The 11,025-nt window shown below is 41.7% G+C and overlaps 1 protein-coding gene across 2 annotated transcripts in view; it reads right to left on the bottom strand.

Moving 5' to 3' along the window:
* Positions 1-1,012: 1,012 nt before the first annotated feature.
* The window catches only part of boc (BOC cell adhesion associated, oncogene regulated), a 34,942-nt gene continuing 24,929 nt past the window's right edge, over positions 1,013-11,025 (bottom strand). For both annotated transcript variants that reach the window (XM_042510646.2, XM_088071823.1), the window contains exons 5-18: positions 10,230-10,373; positions 9,497-9,790; positions 8,265-8,537; positions 7,911-8,179; positions 6,843-7,008; positions 6,308-6,373; positions 5,806-6,015; positions 5,300-5,475; positions 4,403-4,625; positions 3,863-4,048; positions 3,566-3,777; positions 3,385-3,473; positions 2,311-2,462; positions 1,013-2,091 (exon numbers count right to left, since the gene is read on the bottom strand). In XM_042510646.2, the coding sequence (XP_042366580.1) occupies positions 1,922-2,091; positions 2,311-2,462; positions 3,385-3,473; positions 3,566-3,777; positions 3,863-4,048; positions 4,403-4,625; positions 5,300-5,475; positions 5,806-6,015; positions 6,308-6,373; positions 6,843-7,008; positions 7,911-8,179; positions 8,265-8,537; positions 9,497-9,790; positions 10,230-10,373 (2,630 nt within the window). In that variant the 3' untranslated portion in view covers positions 1,013-1,921. The remainder of the gene's footprint in view (positions 2,092-2,310; positions 2,463-3,384; positions 3,474-3,565; positions 3,778-3,862; positions 4,049-4,402; positions 4,626-5,299; positions 5,476-5,805; positions 6,016-6,307; positions 6,374-6,842; positions 7,009-7,910; positions 8,180-8,264; positions 8,538-9,496; positions 9,791-10,229; positions 10,374-11,025) is intronic.

Here is an 11,025-nt window from a genome sequence, read left to right as displayed (position 1 = left end):
TGAAGCCGTTATTTGGCTGTCTGATGGAAAAGTAAAGTAATACATTGACAAAAGATAAGTACCTAATACAACCCCACTTAGAAAAAACGGAACCATCCCTATAATGATTTATTTGTCTCTGCTGACACAAATAGTTCTTAGACTTTTAGAGCAACACATAAACATTACTGCACACTAGCTTGCTGCTTTATGTAGATCCATACCTTACCACAGGCTATCACGTTGTATATCGTACATTTATCTGTTTTTCTAATTAACTGGCGATCACTGTAGTGTGTTGACAGTCGCCTTGCAGGCACACCTGTGATCTTCTGGTGTCATATGAGCATACCTGGAGATTTGCAGTGAAGTATCCAGGCGTCTTTCCTTCCTTTTGTACTTTTCTGACGACCAGTCATTATTTATCTCAAAAGGTAATAGGAAATATGTTCCTCTTTGCGGTGTTGTTTGTTACACGACCCGTAAAGTCGGTTGACTTAGCCGGTCAACGTAAATTAATGACTCAAAACACCTGGTATGCGGAGTGATACATGCGTAGTTAAAAGTCCCGGCACTCTTGAAATACTTCCTGTCCAGCTAATGCATGGTCTAGCTAAATAGCATGGTCGGACCTAGTTTTTCTATAAAAAGCATTTTAACCCTGTGAAACCCGAGCAACCTGGCTAAATTTCTTTAAAAAAAACAACCTCTGTCCATCTTTGTGTATTTCTGCGACATAAACTGCTGTCTAAACAAATAAAGAATTAAAAAAATATATATCTACATCTACTAATATCTTGCAATTTGTGGGACATTTCTTACCAAATTGCCAACTGCCTTTTTGTCTATGTTTTTGATAGAAATCGAACTAATTTGCTCCAGGTTCAAAGGTTTAAATACTTGTGAACAGCGTCTGAAGGCACAAGAACAGAGATGTCTTTCAAAGGTTAATAGCTTCATCTATGACTTTAGCCAGTGTGCAGTGTCGTTAGCACACCTAAATGTCTCAAGATGAAAAAGATGCACCAAACACTTGTCAATTTCATAAGCTTTTATTTACATGCAATAGTGCTCCAGCATGTGCAACCACAGAGCGGCTACACTGATAAGGGGAGTGTAGATTCAGGATCTCCTTCATTTCGATTGCAGATGTCTCTGGCAAAGACTAATACTTATGCACCAACCTGTGAGGGAGGAATAATACTGACACACCTGTCACAGCGCCCTCACCTGGCAGTCATTTGGTAACCAGCAAATGAGTAAACACAGAAGTGGTTGCAGTATAAAGTTCAGCTTATCAATGACTGAGTTAAAGATTTGTTTTTTTTTCCAGAATCTCTCCCATTCAGTGATTTAAAAAAATAACATAAAATCAAAAAAATAAATAACTATACAATATATAATCTCTTGTACACTACTGAAACAGAATGATTTATGTTGCATACACTTGTTAATAGTTTGTTAATGATGAGCGATGCATAATACATTTGTGTTATTGCTATACAAAATGACAGACAGTTGTGTTTTGAAAACGTGATGAAGCAAAACTAAACGGCAATGAAGCACCTCATAATTACAGCATCGGACTGGTTTGAATTGTCCCTTTCTTTCAGTTGTACGTAAAGCTAAGTACCTAAGGTCCAAACATTTATGATGGAGGGTATCTGTGAGGAATGACGTGAGGAGGGTCTTGACATGAAGTGCTGAACTGAGAGGAATCCCCTGCAGATTTAAGGTCCCCTGACTGATCTTCTCCACACAAGGAATAGCAAACTTCCCTCCCCGGGAAACGCAGACAGAGTTCAGCTTTTCTTTTTCAATATGAAAATAACCTTATATACAGTATAATCAGACACATATGTACAAAAGCATAAATATATAAATATCTGTGATACAAAAATAAATATTTTCTCTTGTTTTCTTCTGTGTGTTTAACAGTCTTTTATGCATCTGTTGTGTTGGCTGCCCCTTCGTCCACAGGGGAGGCTTCATTTGGGAGGATGTTCACTTTCTGTATCGCTGTGTCTTGGGACTGTGGTGTTGTGGCTGCTGAAGATGATGTGGTAAAAATACCTTCGTCTTCTAGAGAGAGGAGAGGGAAGGATGCTGACTCTGCACAAGGGAGGAAAAAAATAGCAGGTCCAAAATAATTAGTTGACGGTTTAAAAAAATAAGATGAGCATGTTCATTGTTTCACCTTGAGTACTTAAAACCTACATCTTTGGACACAGGAACTGCAGGATCATCACGTGCAAGAAAAGCTATGTTTTAAATGTGTCTGTACAAAAAAAGCGCTTTTAACTAATAGCAAATCAAAGTCTTCACACGTACTGTATGTGATGCCATCCTCGGCTTTATCTCCACCACACAAGCTGCTGTCACCTCCCTGTTCCTGTGAACCGAGGTGTTGATGAGAGGAGTCAAGGAGCTGAAGAGTGGAGTCATCAGGAGGACAGCAACTCTGTCCTCGATGATCTGGACCACTAAAGGAGATGAAGAAAAGGTTGGTACTTCTGAATATTTTCAGTAAAATTGTTGTTTTAGATTTTTTTACAGCTTTTTATTGCCTTCATGAAAGAAAAGCTGGGGAGTGACAGGAAAGTGGGAGATAAAGGAAGGGGGTATAACAAGCAGCAAAGGGCTGCAGGTCAGATTCAGAGCCAATGAGTGAGGCCTACATACGCTATCATATGAGCCAGAGGTCACCCCAAAAATATTAAAAAATATATTAAATGTCTGTTCTATATTTAAGTTCTTAAGTGTTGCAATACTTTGCCTTATTTTTAATTATTTTTATTCCTCTTAATATGTTCATTTTATGTTTAACGTTTGCACCAAAAACCAAAGCAAATTCCCTGTAAGTGAAAACCTACTTGGTGAATGATCCTTTTCTGATTCTGGCAAAAATACATGTAAAATCATTTGCTATTAAAAATATATATATATCAAAAAAGCAGAAATGTTTGGTGTGTTGCCTAATAAATTACTGATGATTGAACTGTTAATACAAAAAAAGAAGAAAACAACTGATGTCTAATTGATTAATTGACTCAGTGTTTTGGCACCAGTTTAAGGACAGATTCATTATTAAATCAGTCAAAATTTGAGTAAAATCAAATATCAAAAAAATAATTTGTGTACAGATCAACTAAAACATTAACATTTAACATGATTTGTGTTTTTTTTTATCTTTAGCATTGATTTTTGCTTCCCCATTTTTTATTTTTTTTTTGAAGATTAGATTTTTTTTTTTTAAATTGGGGACATTTTTCACCTTTTTTTGATAGATGACTAAGTAGACTTTGACAGGAGGAGAGAGAGAGTGGGATGACATGCCACAAAGGTCCCGAGGCTGGAATTAAAAAGGCTACATATTGTGTATATGAGTGTAATATGTAAACGTACCTGGTGGGGTAGTGGTAAACAGGCACATGCCCATTTGACACCGTCTGTGGCAACAACGTGTCACACTCCATATCACAGTCCACCTCGTCCTGCAGAAAATGAGAGCACATGCATCATATATTCAACACATAACATGGACGGCTTATTAACAACCTCCAGAATAATGAGCAGTTTATTTTACCTGCTGCAGCCCTGGCAGACAGTGTGTGGGGTGGTGAGGTTTGCCATTCGGGGTGTAGTCTCCATTAGCAGGGTAGACGCCATGTGGCGCCGTCATGTGGCTGTCCAGCGGGCAGTGGCCAACCAGGGCAAGTCCCTGGAGGGGAACCATGGTGTACTGGCATGACGACACGGGGGCGGCCACAGCAGGGAAACACAAGTCGGAGGTTTGCTCTGAAATAAGCAGAAAAAGATGATTACACAGATGCTGAGGTTAATATTTCGACGACTGCAAACAGGAACAGCGAGGAGCACTCACTCTGTTTGGCCCACGCTCTCCAAAGGCAGAAGGGGATGAAGGCAACGATGATGAAGACGAAGGCTCCCAGGACGATACCGACTATGAGGTAGGGGAGGTCGCCGGGCCGAGGCACGAGTCCGCCTGAGTGTCCCACCCCGACGTCTGGGGTCTCTGCTGGAGTAGGCCGCTGGTGATTAGGACGAGCTGAGGAGATAAAAATGAAAAAAATGTTTAAAAAGAGCAGATACATCAAAATCAGCCTGCACGGGTGTCGATTTCAGGGGGAAACAGAGGACGCCGTCCCCACAATATTTAGAACATTGCCAATAAAAACCTGAAAGTAACAGAGGACTTTTATTTTGACAGAATTCAAGACATTTACAACATAAATTGATGCAGAAAAGGCACAAATTTGTGCATAAAATTCACCACAATGCAAGAAAAATAAGACTCGCCTATTTTCTACCAGAGAACCCCAAAACCTCCGATGCTTAAACAAAACCTACGCCTCTGTCAATCTAAATATTATGTTACAGCCATGCCCAAAAATGACCTCACCGTGCGTTTCAAGGATCACCACGTTGCCAAATTCACTCTCGCCCTTCTCGTTGAAGCTCTGCATCTTGATGTCGTAGGCGGTCTCCGGCTGCAGGTCAGTGATTAAATGCCAGTATCTGTCTCCCTCCACCACATCCTTCTTATAGTCACTGTCATTATCGCTGTCCGTCGGCCGGTAGTAGATGTAGAAACCGTAGATGGGCGTGTTGTTTACGGGAGTGTACTGTTGAGAGGCAAATAAATCATGTTACAATGAAATCACTAAACAATGCACTGCAAAAAAAAACATTGTTTTGTCTTTCAGTCACTAACATCAGTTGTGTGCTTTAACAAATTATTATTACCTCGTTACAGTACTTAAGTACTTTTTTGGGAGGATCTGTAGTTTACTTGAGTTTTTTATATGTCTGTCAACTTCCTAAATTAGATTTCTTAAAAACAATGTAAACTTTTACACCACTACATTTCCCCCACGCATTTTAGTTACTTACTACAAAACATGGAAGGAAAAGAGGAGTGCACAAACGGGTTATTGAAGAAATCAGAGATCTTTAAATCCTGTAAGTTATGAAAAAAAGACCTTGTTTTTCTTCAAGAGATTCGCTAAATTTTGAAGGTGCTCTGTGCTACGAAGAAATAAACTTTATAATTCTCAAAATTCTGATTGTTCGCTTTTTTTATTAACAGCATTTACTTGTGCTTTTACCTTCACTACTTAAGTACATTTAACATTAAATCACTTTTGATATTAAAGTTCAGTAAATATCAGATACTTTAAGATTTTTACTCAAGTAATATTCTAAGATGACTTTAACTTCGACCAAAGTCATTTTCAGGATGGATATCTGTACTTTTACTCAAGTGTGGCTTTCAGATACTTTGTCCATCACTGCTTACCGTCCATTTGAGCATGATGGTCGTCTCATTGATGGCTTCATTATAGGTGATGTAGGGTCCATCGACAGGGCGCTCATGGGTTCTCCCGCCTTCCACTGTGTACGCCTTCGAAGGGGCACTGGGAGGACTGGAACCGATTACATTCACCGCCACGACACGAAACTTGTACGAAGTACCTACAGGGAGAGGGATAACCATCACTAATCTGTCTCTGGGGGCTGCGAGCTGCCTAGAATGAAGCCCTATATTGTGTTGACTAATGATGTTTGTCTTCACATCACTTTATGTTTTCCTTTTGAGCGACTTGGTTATGGTTTTGATTGATGCCCGCAATTACTGAAATGACTGTAACAACACTCATTATGTTGATGAATTTACGGGCCGTGGGAATGTAATTATGCAGGACATCATTGCCGTAATTATATGGTACGACATCCTACTTCTCCCCCTGACTCAGAATAAACTGCTGCGAATAATAACAACTCTGTGTAAGGAAGATGGCCGACCTTTCTCCAGGCCCGTGATCTCCACAGACAGACGCGACGGGGGGATGTTTTCCACCGCTGTCACCCAGTCCTCCCCTGCCTTCTTCACCTTCTTGTACTCCACCCGAAATGACTGGATTGGGAAGCCACGGTTACCGCGAGGAATCCAAGTCACGTAGGCCGACGTTTCCGTCGCAGTGGAGACTGTGGGCTTGTCGGGGGCTTCGGGAGCTGCGAAGGAGGAGGAATGGTGTCAGATAGAGGACATAAACTCGCAGAAACCATTCTGTAAATCATATCAGTGAAGGAAAAACACATCACATTCAGCACTTACTGAGAGCTCATCCTTCAGAGACAGAAGGGAAAAAGAGATTGAAAAGTTTACATGTTAGTAAAAAAGGAGAATGATAAGAACATCACGTTACAATTAAGTAGAAGTGATTTTTTATAGTTAGTATCGTTAATAGGAGATGGAGTTTGCAAAGGTGCATAGTGAGGTCAAAGAGGATTGGAGGACACTTACGAGAAAGGCTTGGCGAAGGAACAGCGGGAGTTTTCGGTGGGTCATTTTGCCCTGGACCTCTGCGACCTGGAGACATGAAAACACAGTTAGATCAGAGTTTAAAATAAAGAGCTGCCCTTTGAGCCAAGTAAAATTTTAATTAAATTCTCCTCTAAGGCAGGAATAACATTTTAAGACGTCCACAGCCATGCTAGCAGCACTGTGCGGCTGTGCTTTGAGCTAAATGCTGATGTAAGCACACTAACTTTCTCTCAGTGTGGTGCTATCATAACAGTATTTCAAAATCAAGTCAAAGTTATTTATACAAATAGTAGTTACAACTTTAAAAAGGCACAATAACATCAATAAATGGGAGTGAAAAATGCCAGGCAATATCATAATGTGTAGACAAATTCAAAACAGAAACAGAATAGAAATGATAAGATCAATGAATACAAAATACTAAAATATTAAAACCACGAGGAGCAACCTTTGAAAACATGTATATTTTCTGATTTGTTTAAGTGTCAAAGGAGGGGAAGAATTAGATTGTTACCCCTGCCAGTCCTGAAGGTCATCATAGCAGGTTGTCCTAAACCTGCACAGTTTTTGGCAGCCATCTCCACCTCATACAGGCTGTCTGGCTGCAGCTTGGCCAAAGTCAGCTTGTGCAGGGCGCCTGAGATGCTGCTGGAGGTCCAGTCTGCCAAAGGGTCTCCCACCTGAGAGAGACACACACACACACACACAGAGGGAAAAATTACTGACAAAGAACATAAACATGTTTGTTGAAAAACATAAAGGTCCAGTGTGAGGGATTTAGGGGGATATATTGGATATCATAAATATGTTTTCTTTAGTGTATAATCACCTGAAAATAAGAATCCTTAGCTGTGTTCAAAACCATCAACTCACTCACTCACTCTTCTTTATGTAGTGTGTGTTAAAAAGCAAGCTACATATGGAAAAACCGAATGAGATTTTGGTCACTACACGGGAATTTTTCTTCCTCCGGAAATACACGACTGCACTGCGGGAGTTAAATGTACACTCAAATTGCTGTGCATTATGGGTATTTTATAGTGCTCTATATAGTGAATGAAATTAACCGATAAGAATTCGAACACTCTGACAAAACGGCAAATACAATATATAGTACACTATTTCCATGACAGGGAACGGTTTTGAACACAGCTGCTGTGTTTTTATTATGTTTTACATCTACATAGTAGATCCTCCTCCATGTTGCACAGCCATGTTTCTACAGTAGCCCAGAATGGACAAACCAAACACTCAAGGTAGGGGCAATTATGTTTTTGGATCAACCACATTAGTTAGCGGCCACTTTGCAACAAGCAAATTCATAAATGTGAAACTGCTTTATTTAATGTTTTTACTGGTATTAATCATCTGGTCTGTTTGTCCTGACCTCTGCGGATGATTCAGCTCAAAACCTTCTAAACAAAAAACACCGAAGGAACTCTAGCCAGGAGAAGTTTCAGCTGGATGCAATCTGCAATCCTCACCACTAAATCTCCCTGAATCATTAGCACTGCTAGTTTAGAAATAATATCATTTTCATTCATATATTTTTATTAAGAGCGCAGTGCACTGATTGCAGTACCTTTCTGTATTTGACCATATACTCCAGCACAGGGGCTCCTCGCTCATGCCGCGGCCTCCAGGTGAGTTCATAGTAGTCGGCCTTGCCCGTGCGTGGCTGGCTGAGGATGATGGGGGCGTCTGCGGGCAGGATGTGTCCCGGCAACTCAGAGCAGTCAAGAGGCAACATGGCACCGGCAGCTCCCGGCCTCACAGGCGGCTGCTCTCTCAGCACCTTATCTGGGCTGAGTGGCCGATAGATGGAGGGTAGCTTTCCCCTGGATGGAATCCCTAAAAAGAAAAGGACATCCATGCTGAAATCTAAAAGCTGTGATACAAAAGAGTTACATTTCTAAGAAATTACCAACTGCCTTACCGGTTGATATTGTAATGAGGCGAGCGGAGGCCTGCGAGCTGCCCACCCCGTTCTCAGCCATGCACTGGTAAAGTCCGTCATCCTGAGGGCCCACGTTGGAAACACGCAGCATCCGGGAGCTGACGCGGTGGCGGGAAGATGGGGCAAGAGGACGGGCATTGTGAAGCCACATCACTGAGGGAGTGGGTTTACCGCGGGCCTGGCAGGTGAAACGCACCGTCTCTCCATACACGACCTCCTGCTGCTGCAGCTCCACCGTCACCTGAGGAGGCTCTGCAGGAGACAAGTTAAACACCTGGTTAGAAACCTTAGAAATGGCGTGAATGTGTGTGTGTGTGGGGGCATAGGTGTGATTGTGCAGAGTGTCAGTGGTTATTTTCATAAGAGCTGAGGCAATTAATCAGCAGAGAATTACTGTTATTCTATTAATTACAACTTTTTTTTAAGGCTAAGCATCAATAATGTCACGTGCATAGGCACGTGTGTGTGTGAGTAAAATCACAATCATACTCGTGTGGGTTTGTAAAGGCTGTATGACAGGGGGGGTGGGGGGCTGGGGGGTGTACAGAGCCAGGCAGGCGGGGCCAGGCCAGCGAGTTGATGGTTGGCTGCTTGTGAATCAGGGAAAGACAGAGCTCATTACAGCTACAGCAGCTCTCTGGCTTTAATTAGAGCCAGCTGCAGAGAGACAAGCCCACAACACACACACACACACACACACACACACACACACACACACACACACACACACACACAAACACGCACACACACACACACACACACACACACACACACACACACACACACACACACACACACACACACACACACACACACAGAAAATCACTGTAAAAACAGTCATCCATAACCTAGACACACTCAATCAAGTCCCGCTGCAGAAAAGAGAGCTCTGTCTCCACAAACGTTTTCTTACACAACGCCGCCCGACCTTACATGCTTCTCACACACATGACTGCATGCACACATACAGAGACCTGTCTTCACTGTCCGCCAAACAGGAGTCAGTCTAATTATTAAATCCATGACACAGACAAAACTTTGCAGAGTCAAATGAACAAAATCCATTCACAATGAAAAACTTTTATATTAAACTGCGCTTAACAGATTAGTTCAAGGTCTTTATATAAAAGACTATCAAAACAAATCTAATGAAAACCCAAAGCAGCCGACGCACAACTGCCCCCCTTACTCCACTCTTCCACTTTACTCACCAAACACTTGCACATCATAAAGCACCGTTGCAGAGCCGCCAGACTCTATGCCATTGTCCGCTCTGCAGATGTAAGTGCCCGAGTCGGCCTCGCCCACCGCATCGATCAGTAGGTTGCTGAGCAGGAAGCGCGTGTTGTTATGGGAGCGCAGGTCCTGCCCATCTTTTGCCCATTTGACCTGAGGAGTGGGAATGCCACTGGCCACGCACTCCAGCACCAGCCGCTGGCCTTTGGTCACCATGATGGAACGAGACGCCGGTGGGTAAATGATGCGAGCTGCCTCTGAGGTGGAGCCTGGAAAAGACGTCAATATAATGTGGAAAAAGTCTGTGCACATTTTCCAACCTTCTCCATTTCTTTACATTGCTTGTATGCATGCTGGGGCTGGAAATACCGAATGCAAAGTTTTTAAATCACAATGTGAAGCACTATCATCTCTGGCTTTGAGGATGCACAAACAAGAGTGCGTCATCACCTGTGACTAAATGCATCCTGGCAGGACAATAAAAGTCACACAGAGTGAGCCACATGTGCACCACATGTGTCTGCAGCAACAGTTACAAACTCTCTAATGTCTTTTCTGATGTATACTTACTCTAAGACCAGTTAATATTTCAGTTTGACCCAAGAATACTTCTTCCTGCACATCTTTAGTTTATTATTAGAAGCTGCGATGCAACTGAAGAACTTTATGTTCTGTCTCATCAAAACAGTGTTGGAGGTGATGACTCACGTCGAATGCGCAGGCGGTCAGCAGAGGTTGATGTTTTGACCTCCTGAGTGACGGGGTTGTAGGCAGCACACTTGTACGGCCCCTCATCGTCCTGCGTGGCATTGGCTATCTGCAGGTTCCCTGATGGCATGATGAGGTAGTTCCCTGCAGAGGAACAAACAAACAAATGTCAGTTTGCTCTTAAAGCCTAAAGAAGCAATAATGAATCAGAGTGCACACATATGGCTAGTGTCTGTAGGGGCAGTTATTGCTTTAGATGGTTTAAGATTCAAAAGTTTTATTTGTCTCTTGCTCATTCAATATGTATATGTATAATGTTCTGTTTGGGTCCTGCAACCTGTAATTTCAAGAACTGGGAAAAATTTAATTAGTATTAGTTTCTCTAATTTGGTCCAAATGAGTTGTTACTGAACCATCGGAGTAAGGAGGGTTTTTTTAAACTACAAATGTATGTATTTATTCTTATTCACATTACAATAATCCAAAGAAATGCATTAATGAGCCTCTGCAGTGCTAATCATGTCTATTCTACAAACAGGAAGCTTTACTATAGATAAGCACTTCATACAGTCACACTTTAAAAAAAGCTGAATCTTTCCTTTAAATGGTTAGTTTGATGATAAATCACTCAGTTCTACCTAAGTTACGATTATCATACGGTGTATTGCTGACTGTAATCAACAACAAAGTGAAAGATTAAATGGAAATTGGCCTGATCCACTAGATATGCACTGGAAAAGTTTGAATGAGGGTCAAAGGTCAAAGTTGAGCTCGATATTTCCTTTTTTTGTATATA

The sequence above is a fragment of the Plectropomus leopardus genome, chromosome 21, assembly GCF_026936395.1.
Source record: "Plectropomus leopardus strain MGB_pleo_1.0 chromosome 21, ASM2693639v1, whole genome shotgun sequence".
Classification (NCBI taxonomy): Eukaryota; Metazoa; Chordata; class Actinopteri; order Perciformes; family Serranidae; genus Plectropomus; species Plectropomus leopardus.
This window is presented reverse-complemented; position numbering and strand designations above follow the sequence as displayed.